Here is a 23,079-nt window from a genome sequence, read left to right as displayed (position 1 = left end):
GATTGGAGGGGCATCTATCCTGACTGTTGGCCTTAACTCTGAGTCTTGACTTTTCTTGGCTTTTCTTTTCTGCCACCTTCAGAGGGGACAGCACAAGTCCATTTATCATATCTTCTGATCTTGGTTTATCTCTCTCTCACCTAGAGGGAAGAGCAGGTAAGACCATCTATCTTTTCTCCTGGCTCTGGTTTGTTTCTCATGTCCCCTGGAATTAGAAGGGCTGCCCAAGTCCCATCTATTTTTCTCCCCTGGGATGGGCTTGTCTCTCATGCCACCTGAACTGGGGCAGCCAAGATCATCTGTTTTGTCTCATGGACTTGGCTTGTTTTTAATGAAACCCAAAGTGGGGGCAGCTTAAATCTATCTTCTTGTCTCTCGGCTTTGCTTGTTTCCAGTGCCACCTGAGTGGGAGCAATAGCACAATTCCTTGTATTTTATCTCCTGGACTTAGTTTGTCTGTATCTCATGCCACCCGAAGGAAATGAACCAGTCCAAGTCTGACCACCTTGTCTCTCAATCTTGGCTTTCCTCTCATTCCACTTGGAAGAAAGGAAGCCCAAGTTTATCTATTTTTCTTCCTTATTTTGGTTTGTCTCTCATGCCACATAAAGTGAGGATCAGCCCACCTCTGCGTTTTTAACTCTGAGTCTTGGCTTGCCTCTCTCGTCACCTGGAAAAAAAAAAAGGCTGCCCAAAGACCATTTATATTGTCTCCTGGGATTGGCTTGACTCTCATGCAACCTAAAGGAGGACAAACAAAAAACATCTAACTTGTTTTTTTGCCTTTAAATTCACTCTCATGCTACATTGAAACAAGGCAGCTGAAGTCTGTCTTGGTCTTGGATTTGGCTCATCTCTTCTCATTCTATCAGGAGGAAAAGCAGCCCAAGTTCATCTGTCTTACTTTCATGATATTTCTTGTCTCTTGTGCCACCTGGTGGTGGGACAGCTCAAGTCCTTCTATTTTGTCTCCTGGCCTTGGGCTTTTTCTCATGCCACCTAGAGTAGATGGAGAACCCTCTTTCCACTATCCTGTCTTCAGGACTAAGCTTTTTATCTCATGTCACCTCTATGTAGAGAGTATAGCCAAAGTCCCTCTATCTTGTCTCCTGGCCTTTGTCAGAAAACCTGAAGGACAGGCAGCCCAACTCCATCTTTCTGGTATTCTGACCTTGTCTTGTCTGTCATGCCACTTGAGTGGGACGGCAATAAAAGTTCATCTGTCTTATTTTCTGGCCTTAGCTTGTCACTTAATGGAAAGAGGCAGCCCAAAGCCCCTCTGTCTTATATCCAGAGCTTGGTGTATCTCAAGCCACCTGGAAGAGGAGGGCTAACCCAAGTGCATCTATCTTGTCTCCTGGCCTTGTCTCTCATGCCACCTAAAGTGGGACGAGTAGCCATAGTCCACCTGACTTGTCTCCTGTTCTTAGCTTGTCTCTCATGCCACATGAAAAAATGGGGCAGCCCAGTTACATCTTTCTTGTCTTCATGCCATGGTTTTTTCTTTTGCCACCTTGAAAGGGGGCTGCCGAAGTGCCTCTTTCTTGTATCCTGGTCTTTCCTTATCATTCATACCACCTGGAGGTGGGGCAGTCTGTCTTGTCTCTTAGTCTGGCTTGTATCTCATGTCACCTTGAACAAGGCAGCCGAAGTTCATTCGTCTTATTACCCGCTCACGTTTTTGTCATGCCACCTAGAGAGGGAGAAGCAAACCAAGTCCATTGATCTTGCTCTCAGTCTTAAATTGTCTCTCTGCTATGGGAAGTAGCCCAATTATATCCATCTAGTCTCCTGGCTTGGCTTGTCTCTCATGATTCCTGGAGGGTAAGAGAGAGACCACGTCTATCTATATCTTCTGGACATTGCTTATTTCTCTTACCATCTAGAGGGCATTGGGAAGCCCAAGTATATCTATCTTGTCTCCTGCCCTGGCCTTATCTCTTATGCCACCTGTATGTCAATATATATTTTGATATATATTTTGTCTATTAGGCTTGTCTTGTCTCTGATGCCACCAGGATGGGAAGGGCAAGCCAACTATATCTATCTTGTCTCTTGCCTTGGTTTTTCTTTCATTCCACCTGGAGAAAAGGCAGCTCAAGTCCATCTATCTTGCTTCCTAGTGTTGGATTTTCTCTCATGCCACCTGGATGGTAGATTAGCCCAAGTCTATCTCTCTTTTCTCCTGGCCTTGGCTCACTCTCATGCTACCTGCAAGAACAGGAGAACCCCAAGTCTATCTCGTCTCTCCTTAGATTGACTCATCTCTTTCATGCCAGCTGGAGAGGGCACAGTCTAAGTTCATTTATCTTGTCTCCAGGTATTGGCTTATCTGTCATGCCACCTGGAGAGGGAGGGGCAGCCCAAGTTTATCTTTCTTGTCTCCTAGCCTTGTCTTGTACTCATGCCACTTAAAGGAAAAAAAAATCTCAAATCTTTCTATCTTGTCACCTGGGTTTATTGTGTGTCTCATACCTTCTGTAGAAGAAGAGCTGCCCAAGTCCATCATTCTTGTCCTTTGACTTTGGTTGTATATCTTGCCACATGAAGGGGATGGAGCCCAAATCATTCTGTTTTATCTGTTTTATCTTCTGGCTTGGCCCTTTTGCCACCTGGAGGAATAGTTGCCCAAGTTCTTTATCTTGTCTACCAGGCTCAGCTTGTATCTTATGCAACTTATAGTGAAAATAGCACCCCAGGATTGCTTTTTGGGTCTGGCTTGGTTTGTCTCTCACTCCACATGGAAGCAGTGAAGCAAGCATCCCATGTTTCTCTATTTTTTAACCTGGGCTTGGATTGTCTCTCATACCACCAGGAGAGGGAGCAGCCTAAATCCCTCTATACTGTCTTTGGGGCTTAACTTGTCTCTTATGCTACTTGGAAGAGAAGAGGCAGCCCAAGTCTCTGTATCTTGTATACTGGGCTTGGATTGTCTCTTATGCCTCCTAAAGAAGGTAGCACAGCCTAAGTGCATATATCTTGTCTTCTGTCTTTGGTTTGTCTATTATGTCAACTGGAGTGGTAGGGGCATCCAAATGTATCCACCTTGTTTCCTAGTCTTGCCTTGGTTCTCATGCCACCTGGAGCGGGAGTAGTCCAAATCCATCCATACTGTCTTGTATCTTGGCTTGTTTCTCATGTTATCTGAAGGCAAGAACAGCCCAGATTTCACTGTCTTGCCTTCTGGTTTTGTTGTATCTGTCATGCCACCTAGAAGATTAGGGGAAGCATGAGTCTACCTATCTTATCTCCTGGCCTTGGTTTTTCTCTCATGCCACCTAGAAGTGAGGCTGCCAAAGTCCATCTGTGTTGTCCACTGGCCTGGCTTATTTCTCATGCCACGTAGAGGGGGCCAGCAGAAGTCCATCATTATTCTTTCCTGGGTGTGGCTTATCTCATGACACCTATAGGTGGAAGTGCAGGTCAAGTTAATCCATTCGTATCCTGTTCTTGGCTTGCCACTCATGTACCCTGGAGGAAAGTCAGCACAAGTTCTCTTATCTCCTGAACTAGGCATATATTGCAGGCTACCTGGAAGGGGTTACAGCCTCAGTTCATCTCATTTGTCTTCTAAACTTGGAATGTCTCGCATGCCACCTAGAGAAGGGACTCCACATTTATCTGTGTTGTCTCCTGGGCATGCCTTGTCTCTTAGGCCACCTGATGGGGCAATCCAAGTTCATCCTTCTTGTCTCTTGGCCTTAGCTTGTTTTTCATGCCTCCCGGACTGGGTGGCAACAGAAACCCATCTGTCTTGTTAACCAACCTTGGCTTGACCTCATACCACCTGTGCAGCCGAAGTCCATATATCTTTTTTCCAAGTTTAAGGGTGTCTGTCATGACCCCTGGAGGGGCGCAGCCCAAGTTGGTCTATCTTGACCATGGGCTTGCCTTGTCATTGATCCCACGGATAATGGAGAGGGCAACCTATGTCCATCTTTCTTGTTCCTGGAATTGGCTTGTCTCTCATGCCATTTGGAAGATGAAGGGCTGCCCAAATCTACCTATCTTGTTTCCTAGTTAAAGATTGTCTCTTATGACATTTGCAGGGGGTGCAGTCTAGGTTAATCTATCTGGTCTCCAGGGATTATCTTGTCTCATGCCACTTGGAGAGGTCGAGCAGTCAAAATGTATATCTTTTCTCTTGACCTAGGCTTGTTTCATATGCCACCTGGAGGGGTACAGGGCATCTGATGTCCATCTATCTAGTCTCCTGGCCTCTGCTTTTGTTTCTTGGAGGGGAGGGGCTGTGTAAATTAATCTGTGTTCCTTCCTTGGCTTGTCTCTTTTGCCACCTGGAAGAGGGGCAACCCAAGTCTGTCTATAATGTCTTTTGGTCTTGGCTTGTCTCTCATGCCACTTGAGTGGGAGAGGCATCCCAATAACATATCTCGTTTTGTGGTTTTGACTTTTTCCCCCTGCCTGTTAATCATGCTTGGAATAAAAGGGAGAGTATTGCGTAAAGGACAAGATATAAGTTTTTGCCACAAGGAGATGAAAGACTCAGGAAAAATTCCAGAGCTGTGTTCTTGAGGGGAGTGGAATGTGGATGTGGAAAAAAATACTAGCTTTTCCTATCACTTTTTTCTTAATACTTCCTCATTGAAAAGTCACGAATTCTGAAAAAATGTCCTTTGGATGACGTTTTCTTCTCTATTTGTCATTATTGTCCCATTTTTGACATAAGTTTAAGCAGTTTACAGTGTATATGATATAGAAGTGAGCAAATGTTCCCCCCACACAAAAAGTTAATGATTATAATTATTGATAGGAGTAGAAGTGATTATTGGGATTCAAAACATGGAAACAAATCTAAAACACTGTCTATTTTAAATGTGGGAGTGGAAAGAATGAAGGTGAGAAGTTATATTCTTATTGACCTCCACATTCAGAAGAGGCAATTTAAATATGCTATTTCTGACTAAAGTACAGTTAATATTTCTCATTTATAGCAAGAGATCATGTCATCTAAAGAACTCTTACTCTCTCTGTTTATGCAAGTGCATTAGTTGAATATCTTTATTATTTAAAAGACAGGATCTTAGAAATTCTTCTTGGGAAAATGTGTTACCCTAGAATGGAAAGCTAAATCAACTTGTAGAACTTGATAAATTGCAGGGAGGAGGGTTGGGAGCAGGAATGATTTTTGTAAATTAAGTGATTGTTTAGAATAAAGTTAGGTTAGTTGAGTTTACTTTTATTTCTAGTTTGGCTTTCAAATTATATTGATTTTTTCAATGTTAATCCAGCCTTTCCTACCTGGAGGAGCCCAATTGATAAGGTACCTTTAAAATATATTGTTGGCTTTCTTATTGTGGGATTGTTCAAACATAGCCCCTTCCTGGACACAGAAGGCAAAGAAAGAGGACTGCTGGCTCAGCAGCCCAAGGAGGACAATGAACAAAGTGTTTGCCATGCTATACTTACCTGCAAGGACACTTCCCTTTGCTCCCATGGGCACTATCTGCCCCTTTGGCCGTTCCCTTGGACATTATCTCCCTGCTCCACAGGCGGTCACAGCTGGTCCCATCCTTTGCAACACTGGCTCGGCAGCACTTCTGGCTCCCATCCACTGGGAAGACCCTTGTTCCCCAGAATGAGGCAATCCCCCTTCCCTCTGCTCACATATAAAACAATGCCTGCTCTTGGCTGGCTGCCTTTTCCTGCAGCTCCAACCGACCAGGTACTGAAGCCTTGTTGTATTGTGAGTAATAAACTGCATGTCTCACTCTGCTGGCCCTCCTGGTGTGTTGTGTTTTGTTTTGTTTTTTGTTTAGTTTAGTTTAGTTTTGTTTTGTTTTGTTTTTTCAGAATATCAAAGACTCAGGTGCCAGTTCCTGGCTTGGAACTCCTGTTAAAATTGGCATAGCTGGCAGGATGTTCCAGAAAACACCCCAGTGGAGGTAACCTCCTCTACTGGGGCATCCAGGGGAAATCCAGAGTCTGCCAAGGGGAAGCCCGAGTGGAAGCTGGCTGGGAGGAATCCTGATGGTGGGGGGAATCTGGGGTGGGCCTTCAGGCCCATATTGTTTCAGGTGGCAAGCCTTGTAGATTCATGGAGCCCACCAAGGGAATCAGGGTACACTTCCACTATGACTGTGAGCCTCTTACAATTTCTACTGAAAGTAGGGGACGTATTGTTTCCCAAAAACTATGGAGCTACTGGCAGCGCAGTGGGATGGCCCTTCCTGCGGGTCCTACCTGAGGCTATTACCAAACAGATGCGGGCCGATAAAGGAGTGTAAATGCTGGAAGAGGAAGGGAAGTTAGAAAGAGACATGCGAGTCACACAGGCTAATAATAAGGACATCCTGGCCAGTGAGCAGCTGCGGGACCTAGCCTGCCGCTTTGAGAGAGAGCAGGGGAGAAGGCCAACAAGGGAGCTTGTGGCCATGCAGTTGGAATGGAATCCCTGTAAGTGGGACCCCACAGCAGAATGGGAGTTGGAATCAGACGAGGAGGTCGAACTGTCCCTCCCAGAGGAGGGCACTGGTGCAACTCGGGCTCACTGGGATATAGTTCAGGATAAAGACTCAACAGGACCACCCAGCGGGGCAGGACCCAAGGAAACTGCCTCCTCCCTTAAAATATCTACACACCTCCGCCGGCCATGTACACCAGCAGAGCTGGTAGAACTGACCGCCAAGTTCCACCCGAAAGGATCAGAATCCATTGTGAGGTGGCTTCTTTGCCCCAGGGACACGGGTGTGGACGGTGTCTGGGGATGAACTGACCAGATAGCCTCTGTCACCACCCACCCTTCCTTGCACCAGCGCATACTTGGGGCAATCCAATATTCAGAAAATGTGTCACTGCTGAATTGGCTCATGGCAGGCTGCTGCTCAGCATGGCCAAACGAGTGGGACCTATCAATGGCCCAGCCATGTTGGATGTCTGTGCCAGAGCTGCAGATGTCCCTCAGGGAGATGGGAATGTGACATGCTATTTACATCGAGCCTTTTGGGGAACCTGACATGGTGCTGCTTACCACTGGAATGTGGGACTGCATCATCCAGAAAGCCCCACCAGCCTATTATGGACCCTTAATACCAGTCCCGTCCACCCTAGTTGGGAGAACAGTTCACGTGGCAGCACGGACTGTTGTGGATTTGGGGGAAATTGAACTGGCTAGACAGAGAGGAGGGGTCCAGCAGGTTCAAGGGAAAGAGAGAGGGTCTACTATAAGTGTACAGGCGGAGGGTAAAGACAGCCCAGTAAAGGTGACCACAAAACAATTGTGCACAGATTTCATCAGGGCTACGGTTGTCCCCAGAAGAATTGACAAGCAGCCTCGTGCAACGTTGGTGGCCCTTTGACAGCAGCTTACACCAGAGCAAAAATTCCAGCCCCTGCCTGGCCTCAGGAGACCAAAAGTCTCACGAAGAGGTTGCCATCTACTGGTTCCCCCACAGTATTTAATGCACGTTAGCCTTGGTTGATATGGGGCCAAATGCACCCTGATTCGCCGTAGCCCTGGTAAGTTTCACGGGCCCTTTCCACAGTGACGAGTATGAAGGACAGTCTGTTTGGGTGAGACGAGTGGTCCTCCCTTGTCTCATTGGAAGACTTCCCCCATGGCCACACGAGGTCTATATCATCTCCCTGGTGGCTGAGTACATCCTAGGGATAGATGTGCTTTCCCAGCTGCGCTTGCAGACAACCACAGGTGAATTCCAGCTGAGAATTCCTACAGTAAAAGGTGCCCTTCGAGGACATGCCCGCCATCCCCTCCCTCCCCAGCCCCCCCGCCCTCTCACCCAGTCCCACCGTGGTCCTCCCAGTGCCATGTTGAGTGGGAAATGTGAAGCAGTACCGACTGTCCGGAAGGCACAAGGAATCGGAGCAGCCATTCAAGAACTGGAGGAGGTAAAAATAATCTATCTCGCACACAGCCCCTTCAACGCCCACCGTGTGGCTGGTGCGTAAGCCCGATGACTCCTGGTGCATGACTGGAGTGTAGGGAACTAAACAATGTGGTCCCGTGTCTCTTCTCTAAAGTCACCACTATCATGGACTCTCAAGAATGTGGAATTGGGAATTTACCACTTTGTGCTGGGCTTGGCTAATGCATTTTCCTCTTCAGATGTTCATCCAGACACTCAGGGTAAATTTGCCTTCATCTGGGAAGGACGACAATGGACCCTTCACTATCTTGCCAATCTGGTATCTCCAAAGCCCCACCCTCTGCCATCGTTTTGTGGCTGAGGGCTTGGTTGGTTGGACTAAACCCTCCACCATACAATTGTACCATTATGTTGATGGTGTTGTGTTAACTTCTGATTCTCTTTCAGATCTGCAGCAAGCCGCCCCAATGTTCGTAACTCCTGCAAAGCAAATGATGGGCCATCAAGACTCACAAACACCCAAAAGTTTAGTGGTTACCATAAGAAAAAGGGGGCAAGGAGGTGATAGATAAGAGTGAAGGGGATCAAATATATGGCAATGGAAGGAGATTTGACTTTGATGATGAACACAATGCAATATACATATAACATGAATGCACTGTATATTCAAAACATACAATTTTATTAACCCTTGTGTCTCAATAAATTTAAATAAATTAGAATAAATACACTAACATTTTAATAATATCTAATTTTTTTCTCAACTTAGGAAATCTTGTAGGAATCTTATGAAGTTCCATATTTCAGTGTCACTTTAGTTACTATTTAAGATCAAGTAAAATTGATTTTACATTTTATTTAAAGTACTACATATAATAATAATATATTTATTTGCTGGGTACAAGTTTAATTTGTCAAAATTGTTAAGCTGATACTTATTTTTGAAAATTCTTCCTTATAATTGTTATACTTGAATAAATTTTGAAATTCAAAATATTAACTCATCAATACAAGATTTTTCTATATATCTTTTTGTTACTTGTTCCTAATTTAATTTCTTTATAGTCTAACAAAGTAAATATTTTAAACTTGTTAAGACTTAAATAAATGGCCCAGCATGTGGTATATTTTGTTCTACAAGCACTTAAAAAGGATGTATATAGTGGTAGCTTTAGATGAGAATGTTCTTTAACTGTCAGGTCCAATTGATTGAGATTGCTGCTCTAGTCATCTAAAGTTTTACGGTTATCTTGCCTACTTGTTTGTCAGTTATAGAGAGGGAAATATTGAAGTCTCTAGTTAGAACTACGTATTTGTCTATTTTTCCTTTAAGATATAAGGCTTTTCAAAAATAGCTTTGTTGAAATATAATTAAGATACCATATAAAGTACTAATATAAAGTATGCAGTCCATTGGTGTTTTTAATACAGTCATAGTTTGTGGGACAAAAAGAAAAAAAACCACAATTTCAGAATATTTCATCACCTGAAAAACAAACAAAAATACCTTATACTCTTTAGTTCTTTAGCTATTACTTACATGCACCTTTCTCTATATCCCAAACCCCTGCTCAGCCCTAACCACTGCTAATCTACTTTATGCATCCAGATATTTTCCTGTTCTGGACATTTCATATGAATAGAATTACATTTGTGATCTTTTGTGAGTGCTCTCTTCACTTGCATGTTTCATTTTTTAATTCATGTTATAGCATGTATGACTGCTTCATTCTTTTTTATGGCCAAATATTCTCAATGTTCTGGAGGCCAGAAATCCCAAATCAAGGTGATAGTTTCTCCTGAGGCCTCTCTCTTCCTTTGACTTGCATGGTGCTTTGTTCTCAGATCTTTCCTCTGTGCTTGTACATCTCCAATATCTTTTGTGACTCAAATTTCCTCTTATAAGGACACCAGTCAAGTTGGAATCGGGCCCACCCAATGGTGTAATATTGCTTTAATTACTTCTTTAAACACTCTGCCTCCAAAAAGTCATATTCTATAATACTTGAGTTTAGGGCTTCAAAATAAACTTTGAGAGGAACGTAATTCATGCCAGGAAGTTACATTGATTGATTTTCATGTCTTGATTCATTCTTGCATTCCTTGGATAAATATCAGTTGATCATGTTGTATAATTTTTTTGAATTTCTGCTAGGTGAGTTTTATTGAGGATGTTGCATCTGTATTTCTGAGGAATACTGACTGACTTCTTGTTTACTTGTGGTATCTTTGGCTTTGGTGTTATATGGTACCAGTGACATTTTGGTTTGAATTATGAAGTGTTTCCTTGAGGTATTTTTTAAAAAAGTGACACAAGTTTGTATGATGTCCCCCTTTTTATTTCTGTTTTAATCACTTTAGTCACTAAGCTTTTTTTTTTTTTTTTTCAGTTAGTCTACCTTAAGTTTTGTCAATGTTATTGATATTCCAAAGTAACAACTTTCTGTTTCACTGGTTTTCTCTTTTGTTTTTGTTGTATTTATTTCATATGTTTCTGTTCTAGTCTGCCGTTTTCTTTGTACTGCTAGCTTTGGATTTAGTTTTTTAAATTTATTAAGGTCTAAGTTTAGGTTATTGGTTTGAGGTTTGTTTTTACACCTATAAATTTTCCTCTTCACTGTCTTTGCTGTATTAAATTTATAATAATTATAAATATATGCATCTGACAATAGAACAGAAAAATACATGAAGAAAAACCAACAGTAATAAGGAGAGAGATTATTCTACATAGCAGTTAGAACTTAAATATCTCACTTTCAGTCGTGAATAGAACTACAAGGAAATAGAATATTTCAACAATACTGTAAGCAACTAGATCTAACAAACATCTTCAACACACTACCCAATAATAGAACATGCATTCTTTCAGACATTTGCAATGACAGACCTTAAAACATGGCCATTTAAAGTGAGCAGAAGGTTTCAATAAGTTTAAGAGAATAGGAATTAAACAATTTGTTCTTTTGACAATAGAATAAAAGTATTTTAGTTTCTCTGTCTCATAGTTCATAAAGATTTTTAAAAATGATTTCAGTGTTTTTAAATTTTTTGATGGTTTTATTGTGGTCTGGCATATAGTCTATCCTGGAGGATCTTCTCTGTACTTTTGAGAAGAATGCTTTTGGGTGAATTGCTCTATACATAGCTATTCAGTTTGGTTAGTTAATACTTTTGTTCAAGTACTCTACTTTTTTTATTGTTTTTCTGTGAGTATTTAATTTGCCAGTGATTACTGTGGAACTGTCCATTGACTTCAGTTGTGTGCATTTTTGTTTCATCTATTCTGGAATCTGTTAATTTGTAAATAATTGTAATATATTGATTTGTTGACTCAATAAGATGTAATGTCCTTCTTTCATAGTTTAATTTGTCTGATATTAGCATCAGTTCAATTCTCTTGTGTTTACTGTTGACATCATGGAATTTTTGTCATTATCATTTGACCTCCACCTTTTTGTGTGTTTGGATCTAAAGTGAGTCTCTTCTAAGTGTCACATAGTTGGATTACGTTTATGCATTCTGCTCAGCTCTGCCTTTTAATTAAAATGTTTACTTCATCCACAACTAAATTATTTTCCACTAAAAAAGGATTTACCTCTGTAATTCTATTTATTTTCTATATGTTATGCCATTTTGGTTACTCAGTTTTTACTTATTGCTTTCTCTGTGTTAACTAAGTTTTTGTAGAGTTCTGTTTTACTTCCCCTCATTTATATGTATTTCTCGATTCCATATGTGGTCATTTTTGTGATAAATCCTGTGAGGATTACAATTAAATTTATAACACTCAAGGTTTGTTTAACATCAAATTAGGTGTGTTAGTATACAAAACTTTTTAATAAAATAACTCCATTTTTACCCTGCTTTGATGTTATTACTGTCACAGATTACATCTTTATACAGTTGTGACCATTAATGAAGATATATGATTATTTATGTAATTGTCTTTAAATCATATTAAAAAAAGGAATCAATACTACTAGTATGAATGAAATACCTTTGCCAGTGTTCTTTATTTATTTGTATGGCTTCAAGGTAATTGGTGGTATTTTTTTTTTTTTTATTAGAGTCTGAAGGACTTCTTTTAGCATTTCTTTTCTTGCTAGATCTAGTAGCTTTGAATCCTTAGTTTTTGTTTATTTGGGAATGTTTTCCTCATATTTCAATGATAGTTGCTTATAATAGAATTTTTCTTGAGTTTATTTTTTCTTTGCACAGTTTATGTCATTCCACTACTATCTAGTCTAAAGTGTTTCTGGATAAAAATGGCTATTGATCTAACAGGATTTTTATAAATGACCCAATGCTTCTTTTTTTCTGCTCTCAAGGTTCTTTTAGGCTTTGGATTTGTATAGGTTTTAAAAATGTATCTAGTAGTAAAATTTGAGTAACCTTTAAGGGATTTGGATATCTTTAAAGCTTCCAGGTTTCCAGATTAACTTGGGAAGTGGTATTTATCCAAGTGCTATGGCAAACTCCTCTATAGGCTACAGGCAAATAATCTAAGGTAATTTTGTTTTTAAAAACTATCTGAGCTAGGGGATCTTAGATATTCATTGAAACCTATTGGCTTTAATGGCAGACCGGGCTATCCTGTTAACAGTTTTGCTAAAACTTCCCATCATAGTTTTTAAGTCTGTTATGGGAATGCTGCCAAAAAGAGGATATTACCAAGAGACATTCTAAGGAACTTATCCTGGCCACCAGAATATCCTGCAGGTTATCCTCATATTTATAAGGATTCTTGTCAAGATCTGATCAACTGTCATCAATAGGGCCCTCTTTTTTCTCAGATTAAGAGTTGGAAGTAATTGCTATAACATCTTGAGACTTGTGATAGATGATGTCAAATGGCCTAAAAAGCATTGTCCATTTAGTCTCCCAATTGAATGCCCAAGTCAACTGAATGCCCAAATTTATAGCCTGTAGGGGTGCAGAGGTTATTTGCAAGTATCTGATTATTTATGGGCTCATGAATAGGAAGAGAAATGTGAATTTTTCCAGAACAATACTCAGTGTGTTTGAACACCCTTCTAGTTCTTCCTGATGTGGTTGTATTTTGAAGGATGAGAAGTTGGGGTTGTGGCAATGTGGGCTCTTTTCTCCTATTATGACCTTAAGGAAAGAGTTTCTATGGTGGTCAGTGTTGTGATAGGTGCAGTAGACTTGATTATCAGGAAACTTATTGCACAGAAAGTCATGTGATAGAAGGGGTGTTAGAAAACAATGTAGTTAATAGCAAAGGAGAGAGTGTAACCGTATGTGGTGAGATCCATGTAGAGTGTGTCTAAAAAGACACAAGGGAAAGACAGAACACCCTTTAATAGGTTAACCCAGTAAGTCTCAGGAGTGAGTATTTGTAAAATCAACAGTAAAATTATGTATGTCTGAGAAATTGCTAATGGGAATAACTGAAATCATAAGCCCTACAGAAGATAGAGGTAGGCATCAGATGACAAATTTAGCATTTGGACAGGTTTCCAAAGGACTATTGTATCATAATATTTCTGTGCCAAAACTTCTCATTTGTAAGAGTGAAAATAGTGAGGGTCTGAAGTATTTTGTAGTCAGCGGCTAATGATATGGTATAATCAGAGTATACAATATAAAACAGGGAAGGCGACTGGCTTGTCACAGAAGGATTAAGATCATTAGTATACACAGAGATATAATTACAACTCTGAAGTAAACATAAGAATTATGCATAGCAGGAATCAACTTTAAAAGCTAGGCTTCATATCTTGGGAAAAGCAGGATATGATTCAGGGTTGATATGGATATTTTTAATTTGAAGTCTTCAGGGACCCGTGATTTCCAGTCAGATGAATCAGGTCTGGTAAGATTGTCATTTTTAAATGAGAAACATAAATCAATGAGTAAATACCCTTTAACTTTGTGGTGCAGGGATTAGTCAGTAATACCTCCTATGGTTTGTTCCAGTGAGGCTGGGGGGAATCTTTGTGGAGATGTCTTTTCCAATAGACTAGATCTCTTGGTTGCAAGCCATGAAGTTTGATATCTTTTGTCTACTGGTAGTGTGCTGTGGAAAGGCCGTTCTTCAAGCTTTGAATTATTTTTGAGGGCCTTTATAATTCATTACAAAAAATCGTAAGGTCTTATTTATGTAAAAGTTTCCTACATTCTTTGATCTAGCCTCATAAGTCTCCCAGTATAATTTCAAAATGCAACAACTGATCTTTACCACAAAGGTAGTCTTTAGGTTAACCATGCAAATACATCAATTTAGGGGGTTCAAATGAGCCCAATGAGACCAACAGAGGCAAAAATCAGACTGAGTAACAAGTCCAGTGAAAGAAAAAATTTTAAGAAGAGCCATGTTAAACATAAACACTGCAGGAGTAGCAATAAGGGTTGCTGTTTTAAAGACCTTTTAGAAGACTTGTTTCCCATTGTTGAGTACTCACCTTACTAAAACCCGAAACCCTAAGTCTGATTAGTAAAGACCTAAACCCACAACCTAGCAGACTGAAACAAGAAGAGAAAATGCTCAAATACAGACTAGTATCTTGAACAAGGAAGGAGATTTCAGGTCCAGAAGGATTTACCGCCAAAAATGACTACAGAAGAGACAGTAGAGCCAATGGTTTTTGCAGGTGTTTGGCACAAATCCACGGTAGCACCAGAATCGAAGACTCACTCTGGCTCCTACTTAACAACACCATGTAATGTCAACCAAGAAAAGATTTAAACTGTAATAAGGAAACAAAACAAAACCTTTATTTGAGTAAAGAATTGCAATCTAGGAGATACAGAATTAGGTAGCAACTCAAATTATGCTCCATAGAGAACAAAAAAAGATAGGGTTTATGAAGATAAAATCACAATTTTGCTTCCATTGAGATCCTCCATGTAAGCGAAATATGCTGGCTGTGTTAATAGGGTTTGGTTAGGTCCACTGCGCAATTGAAGAATGCTGGTCAGTGAAACAGATTGGGTCCTCTCGACAGGCAGAATGTTCTGTTTTTCATGGTAAAAAAGAAGACTGTCCAGGAGACAGTCTTAAAAATTCAAAAGTTCATTGGTGGTACTTGCATAGGGCAGACCTCTCTGTAACTTTCCAGCTCCATTTTAGTTCTCTTGGCATAAATTATGTCTTGGCAATTTTTGTTCACATATATGATGTGGCGTATCTTTGCATAAACTTATTTACCATATGTATATCCTTAGTGAGGTGTCCTTTAAGAAAGACTTACCATATTTTCATGTTCATGTTCTTAAAAAGTCTTCGTATATTTTGGATAACAGTTTTATTCTGAATATATTTTCTGCACGTATATTTTTTTCAGTTGGTAGCTTCTCTTTTTATATTTTGGATAGCATCCTTAGCAGGGCAGAAATATTTTAATGAAGTCCAACTTACCAGTTCTTTAATGAATTGTGCCTTTGGTGTATATAAAAGATGTCAACATACCCCAGATTTTCTAGTATCCTCTTATGTTTTCAGAGAGTTTTAGTTTTGTGTTTTATTTTAGGTCTGTTATCAAATCTTAGTTAATTTTTGAGCAAGTGGAAAGTCTGATATTTTCTATTTAATAGGTCCTTATTCTACTAGATTTTTTTTCTTATATGTAGGTAATTAGTTGTTTCTGTATCATTTTATTGCTTTTGCTTCTCTGTTAAAGATCAAGTGACTATATATATGGATCTGCTTCTAGACCATTCTATTTTATCAGTCTATTTGTCAATTATTTATAGTCCTGATTATTATAGCTTTAAGTAAGCCTCAAAATTGGATAGTGTCGGTCTTTTGATTTTGTTAACATACTTTTTCAGCTCTAAAATTTTTATTTTATCCTCTTTATTTCTATCTCTTTACTTATATTTTCTACTTAACAGATCTTTATTTTCCTGAATTCCTTTAGTCCTTAGTCCATGGTTTTCTCTAACTTTTAGATCACATTTAACACAGTTGATTTAGAGTAGTTGTCTAGTAAGTCCAATGTCTTCCTTCTCCAGGGACAATTTTTGTTAATTTCTTTCCCTTTCCTTCCTCCGCCCTGCAAACCCCATACTTTTGTTTCTAATTTTACTTTTAATTCTTTTTATTGTTGTGGACACTTTCAACATTATATAACTCCAGAATTCAGATTCTTCAATCTGACTAGAGTTTTTTATTTGCTATGGGATGTAGTTGTTTGTTTACTTAGTGACTTTTTAAGACTATTTTAGGATGACTTTTTTTTTTGTTTTGTGTTGTTACTTAATATTTATTTTGTGCTTACATAATGACTTGACATACATCAGCACCTGGAATCCAGAACAATGAACAAAGAAAGAAAATACTGTCCCAGTGATATAGATTGACTCTGTTTTGGAATTCTCTTTCAGTGTTCAGCAAGCTGTTTTAAACTCTGCCTTAGCCTTATTTTCCTGTTTGTTCTGAGTTTAAGGATCAAACCAGAAGAAAAAGTTTAGAATCTTCTCAGAGACTTTGTGAGCATTTATTGTGTCATCAACATATGTACAGAGCTTCGAGATTTTACTATTTTACTTACAGGAGATTTTCAAGACCCTATTCCTGAAAGTAACTCTCTCCTGTTTCCTTTCTTGGTTTTCAGCAGATCTATTATCTATTACTCTAACTGCAATCTTTTGGAGTCAGTGCTTGTTCATTTAACTTCTAGTGTTTTGGGGACTACTTGTTCATTTTTCTGCCCTGTGAGATCCTAGTTCCGTGAAACAAAGGCAAGCACTTTGTATTCCTTCATGGAATCTTAGAATAGATTATTAAATAGACACAGGTGGCCCCTGTGGATTGCACGTATGAAACATTCACTTTAGGAAGAACATATTCCTTTGTTATTTAAATTGATTTGAGTGACATTGGTTAATCATATACGTTTGAAGTGTACAATTCAATAATATATCTTATGTATATTGCATTGTGTGTTCAACAATACATCCTTTGAAACATAAAGCTGGCAAAAGTACATGCGAATGATGTATTTTTCCGATATTTGGATATCTCAAACAATGGAGAACTGGGTAAAAATTAGAAAGATGAAGAACCTTTGAAAGCTTTGGCCTCACTGCAGCAATTGAACTCTATTAGACATCTATCTTCCTTCCCCATAAATTACATACCCCTACCATAAGTTTAACCCAGTGTACTGAGGGGTCTCTCCAATTACTAATCTTTCCTGAGCAGATAGATTCTCCTTTACACATATCCTCCAATATGGATGAAACACTGGGGCTCAACTAGTCCTCATCTGATTCTATATATTGGTTATTCCATTACTGAGTTGCAATTTTAATGTGATCATGAGAGGCGGAGAGCACAGGGTTTATCTAATATGCCATCTTGACTGGAACCTCTGTCAAGCCTTCTTAATGTATTAGTTGGAATACTTATAAAGAGTAAATTTTTATCACTTGTTTGGTTGAAGGGACAGTTCGTAATCATGCAGTTTTTGAAAAACATTTTCCTTCTCATTCTCCAAATGTTTTTTTGAAATGTCATAAATTTATACAGATTTGATGTGTTTAATTCCAGTATTATTAATGTTATTTTGATACTAATTTTAGCAAAGTTTTTAAAGATGGGATTAACATTTAATTTAAATCAGTAGTCTTTGAATTTCCTTTCCATAATGTAGATGGGCCTTTTTAAGAAAAGGCTGCCTACATTAGAGATTTTGCACTTTGCCAAGCCTGCACAATGTTGTGAAACAATTTCCTAAATCATCCTCTACCTCTACACTTCTCTTATCCTCTTTTCATCTTATCTCAATTTTTTGGTTTGCTTTGGTGTTTTGTTTTGTTTTGGCTTTTTTTTTTTTTTTTTTTTTTGGAGTATTCTGATTACTAATTTTGATACTGAGAAGTAAGGTGCTGCTATTTAATACTTATTAAAAATGTAGAAACAGCTTTGGAACTGGATACTGAGTAGAGGCTGGAAAACTTCAAGGTGAATGCTATAGTCTAGATTGCTTTGAAGAGACTGTTGGTAAAAAATGGATGTTCTGGTGAGTTAAGTGGAAATGTGTGATGTCTTAGAAACCAGAGGAAAAGCTGAATTGTATTTTAGTATTTTGTGGAAGACAAAATTTGTGACTGATTAACTTGAGTATTTTGCTAAAGAGATTTGTAAGCATAATGTAGAATATATGAATTGGTTTCTCTGGAAATATATTGGAAGACCTTAACTGTCTCTTACTGGTACAATTTGTTAAAACACTAGCCAAAACCTTTTTTTTTTTTTTTTAGCCTGCAACTAATTGATACATATTAACTACTCTGAAGAACAAATACATTTTAGTAGTAAAGCTGACCCTGAAAGAACTCAGGGGTTAGTATAACTTTTGACTCCCCCAAAATATTGGTTTACAGATCCCAATACCTCTCTACCCTCACAAATACCCACATTAGTGGATGTTCTTCAAGTTCCTTATATAAAATGGTATAGAACATTACATATAGTTCACCCTCTGGATCCATGATTAACCAATGTAGAATGAAAATACTATTTTCAATCCATGGTTAGTTCAAACAACTGAAGTGAAACCCAGGTATTCGGAGGGATCTCTATATATTTATTGGGAAAAAATCCATATAAATGAAACTTTTGTTTAAGGGTCAACTATAATAATGAGCTAAGCATTGCTGAGAGAGCCATTTACAGTAGAGTCAGGAGGCTATTAAGGAATCTGGGCCTGTGCACATCTTCTGCCTCAGTTCTCAGCTGCTGTTAAGTTGCTAACCTACTGCTAAATTCAGCTCAAGGCCTAGCCAGAGACGCTCGAGAACAACTTTTGGGGAACATATAGATATTAATTCCTTATAGTTTTTTCATCCCCCCCTTGTTTGCACATTGGAACTAGGCTATCACTGTTAAACTAACTGGAAGCTTTCATTTGCAGGAAAGAATTACATTTTGTGCTTTATGCCTTTATAAACCCTTTCTTTTATCTCAGAGAGCAGATTGGGTTGCTGCCTCAATCCATGTCTCTCAGATAGCAGTTCTTTTGCCCAAATAAATACTTTCCTTTTAGATACCTTTAATAGACATTTCTTTAATGTAGTGATTAACACAAAAAGTGAATCTATCAGGATTTAGACTACTATTCCAGCTATATTACATATTTTTTAATATTTATTTTAATACATAGCAAATAACAAGGTCATCGATACCCAAGTTCATCAATCACAAATTTTGTCTTAATATGTATTTTAATATATATTTTATTCATTTGCTGAGGAGAAGCTTTATAGTTTGATGTAGTCCCATTCATTTATTTTAGCTTTTACTTCCCTTGCTTTTGAGGTTAAATTCATAAAATCCTCTCGAAGTCCAAGGTCCCTGAGTTTAGTTCCTGTTTTTTTCTATGCATTTTATTGTTCAGGTCTTACATTCAGGTCCTTAATCCATTTTCAGTTAGTTTTGCTGTGTACTGATAGTAGTCCAGTTTCATTCTTTTACAGCTTGCTATCCAATTTCCCAGCACCATTTATTGAAGAGGCTTTCCTTTCTCCACTGTTTTTGGCTCTTTTGTTGAAAATTATTTGCACATATAAATAAGGGTTTACTTCTGGACTCTTGATTCTGTTCCACTGGTCCATGTGTCTGTTTTGCTGCCAATACCATGCTATTTGGGTTGCTGTTGCTTTGTAGTATAATTTGAAGTCGGGCAGAGTGATGCCTCCATTCTTTCTTTTTTCTCAGGATGGCCTTGGCAGTTTGGGGTCTTTTGTGCTTCCATACACATTTGATGATTTTTTTGTTCTATTTATTTAAAAATGTTGATGGGAGTTTGATGGGGATTCCTTTAAATTTGTATAATGCTTTAGGTAATATGGCCATTTTAACTACACTGATTCTTCCAATCCAAGGACATGGAATATCTTTACATTTCTTTTAATAGGGTCTTATAGTTTTCATTATGTTTTTAAGTTTTTCACATGTTTCATTAAACTTATTCCTAAGTATTTTATTCTTCTTGTTGAAATTGCAAAAGGCATTATTTTTTCCACTTCTTTTTCTTACACTTCATTATTAGAGTATAGAAATGTTATGGATTTTTGAACATTGATTTTGTACCCAGAAACTTTACTGTATTTGCTTATTGTTTCCAGTAGTGTTCTTGTGGAGTCTTTAGGGTTTTCTGTGTAGAGAATCATGTCATCCGCAAATAGTGATAGTCCGAATTCTTCATTTCTTATTTAGATGCCTTTTATATCTTTCTCTTGCCTGACTGCATTAGGACCTCCAATGTTATATTGATTAACAGTGGCAATAGTGGACAGTTTTGCCTTTTTCCTGATCTTAGAGGGAATGTTTTAGTTTTCACCTTTACATATAATGTTGGCTGACTGCTTGTCATACATGGCCTTTATTATGTTAAGGTACTTTCCTTCTATACCGATTTTGTTCAGTGTTTTGATCATAAATGGATGCCCTACCTTGTCAAAGGCTTTTTCTGCATCTATTTTTAATTTCTTTATGTGGTGTATCACGTTAATTGATTTGCATATGTCGAACCAACTCTGTGCCCCTGGAAAAAGCCCACTTGATCATGGTGTATGATCTTTTTACTATGTTGCTGTATTCGGTTTGCTAGTATCTTATTTAGGATTTTTGCACCAGTGTTCATGAGCAATATTGGTCTGTTACCTTTACTAGATTTTAGTATCAGAGAAATATTGGCTTCATAAAATGAGAGGGGAAATATTGCCTCCTCTTCGATATTTTGGAAGAGTTAGAGAATAGCTTTTAAATTTTCTTTTAATGTTTGGTAGAATTCACTGGTGAAGCCATTTCGTTCTGGACTCTGACTTTTTGGTAGTTTTTTGATGATCATTTCAATTTCCATACTGCTGATCAATCTATTACAATTTTCCAGTTCTTGACTCAGTCTACATAGATTGTATTTTTTTAAGTACTGGTTCATTTCTTCTAGCTTATTAAATTTGGTGTTATATACTTTTCCATAGTATTCTTGTATGGTCCTTTGTATTCCTGCAATATCAGTCGTAATTTCCCCTTTCATCCTGATTTTGTGTCCTTTCACTTTTTTCTTTAGTGAGTCTAACCAGGGGTTTGTCATTTTTATTAACCTTCTCAAAGAACCAGCTCTTAGTTACATTTATTTTTCTATTGTTTTTGTTTGTTTGTTTGTTTTCACTTTCATTTATTTCTGCTCTAATTGTGAATATTTCTTTCCTGCTAATTTTAGACTTCATTTGTTCTTCCTTTTCTAGTTATTTAAGATGAAGCTTTCTTTAGGTTATGTATTTGGGCTCCTTATTTGTTTTGGAGATAGGTCTGTAATGATATGAGCCTTCCTCTTAGGACCACTTTTCCTATGTCGCAAAGTTTTGATATGTTAGATATCATTGTCCTGTTTCTACATATCTCTTAATTTCTATTTTTATTTCTTCTCTGACCCAGCTATTCTTCTGTAGCATATTGTTTAATCTCCATGTATTTGTGTTTCTTCCTACTTTCTTTTTGCAATTGATCTCTAGTTTCAAAGCATTATTACAAGAAGATATGGTTGGTATGATTTCAACCCTCTTATAGAGGTTATCTCTGTGTCCCAGTATGTGGTCAATTCTTGAGCATGTTCCAGTGCACTAGAGAAGAATGTATAGCAGCTGCTTTGGGAGTTACGAACATTGGGGCGGCTTGCTGCAGATCTGAAAGAGAATCAGAAGTTAACACAACACCATCAATATAATGGTACAATTGTATGGTGGAGGGTTTAGTCCAACCAACCAAGCCCTCAGCCACAAAACGATGGCAGAGGGTGGGGCTTTGGAGATACCAGATTGGCAAGATAGTGTCGTCCTTCCCAGATGAAGGCAAATTTACCCTGAGTGTCTGGATGAACATCTGAAGAGGAAAATGCATTAGCCAAGCCCAGCACAAAGTGGTAAATTCCCAATTCCACATTCTTGAGAGTCCATGATAGTGGTGACTTTAGAGAAGAGACACGGGACCACATTGTTTAGTTCCCTACACTCCAGTCATGCACCAGGAGTCATCGGGCTTACGCACCAGCCACACGGTGGGCGTTGAAGGGGCTGTGTGCGAGATAGATTATTTTTACCTCCTCCAGTTCTTGAATGGCTGCTCCGATTCCTTGTGCCTTCCGGACAGTCGGTACTGCTTCACATTTCCCACTCAACATGGCACTGGGAGGACCACGGTGGGACTGGGTGAGAGGGCGGGGGGGCTGGGGAGGGAGGGGATGGCGGGCATGTCCTCGAAGGGCACCTTTTACTGTAGGAATTCTCAGCTGGAATTCACCTGTGGTTGTCTGCAAGCGCAGCTGGGAAAGCACATCTATCCCTAGGATGTACTCAGCCACCAGGGAGATGATATAGACCTCGTGTGGCCATGGGGGAAGTCTTCCAATGAGACAAGGGAGGACCACTCGTCTCACCCAAACAGACTGTCCTTCATACTCGTCACTGTGGAAAGGGCCCGTGAAACTTACCAGGGCTACGGCGAATCAGGGTGCATTTGGCCCCATATCAACCAAGGCTAACGTGCATTAAATACTGTGGGGGAACCAGTAGATGGCAACCTCTTCGTGAGACTTTTGGTCTCCTGAGGCCAGGCAGGGGCTGGAATTTTTGCTCTGGTGTAAGCTGCTGTCAAAGGGCCACCAACGTTGCACGAGGCTGCTTGTCAATTCTTCTGGGGACAACCGTAGCCCTGATGAAATCTGTGCACAATTGTTTTGTGGTCACCTTTACTGGGCTGTCTTTACCCTCCGCCTGTACACTTATAGTAGACCCTCTCTCTTTCCCTTGAACCTGCTGGACCCCTCCTCTCTGTCTAGCCAGTTCAATTTCCCCCAAATCCACAACAGTCCGTGCTGCCACGTGAACTGTTCTCCCAACTAGGGTGGACGGGACTGGTATTAAGGGTCCATAATAGGCTGGTGGGGCTTTCTGGATGATGCAGTCCCACATTCCAGTGGTAAGCAGCACCATGTCAGGTTCCCCAAAAGGCTCGATGTAAATAGCATGTCACATTCCCATCTCCCTGAGGGACATCTGCAGCTCTGGCACAGACATCCAACATGGCTGGGCCATTGATAGGTCCCACTCGTTTGGCCATGCTGAGCAGCAGCCTGCCATGAGCCAATTCAGCAGTGACACATTTTCTGAATATTGGATTGCCCCAAGTATGCGCTGGTGCAAGGAAGGGTGGGTGGTGACAGAGGCTATCTGGTCAGTTCATCCCCAGACACCGTCCACACCC

At 39.3% G+C, this 23,079-nt stretch overlaps 1 protein-coding gene across 17 annotated transcripts in view; it reads left to right on the top strand.

Annotated features, from left to right (window-relative positions):
* The window catches only part of LOC107508184 (eukaryotic translation initiation factor 2 subunit 3, Y-linked-like), a 94,936-nt gene that overhangs the window by 25,858 nt on the left and 45,999 nt on the right, over positions 1–23,079 (top strand). The window contains exon 12 of one of the 17 annotated variants that reach the window (XM_036235645.1): positions 8,292–8,485. The exons of 15 other annotated variants lie outside the window; for them this stretch is intronic. In XM_036235645.1, the coding sequence (XP_036091538.1) occupies positions 8,292–8,409 (118 nt within the window). In that variant the 3' untranslated portion in view covers positions 8,410–8,485. Of the gene's footprint in view, positions 1–5,510; positions 5,755–8,291; positions 8,486–23,079 lie in introns of those variants that run through there. One more of the 17 variants, XM_016139871.2, reaches the window with a different exon arrangement.

This window comes from Rousettus aegyptiacus, unplaced genomic scaffold (assembly GCF_014176215.1).
Source record: "Rousettus aegyptiacus isolate mRouAeg1 unplaced genomic scaffold, mRouAeg1.p scaffold_m13_p_19, whole genome shotgun sequence".
Lineage (NCBI taxonomy): Eukaryota > Metazoa > Chordata > Mammalia > Chiroptera > Pteropodidae > Rousettus > Rousettus aegyptiacus.
This window is presented reverse-complemented; position numbering and strand designations above follow the sequence as displayed.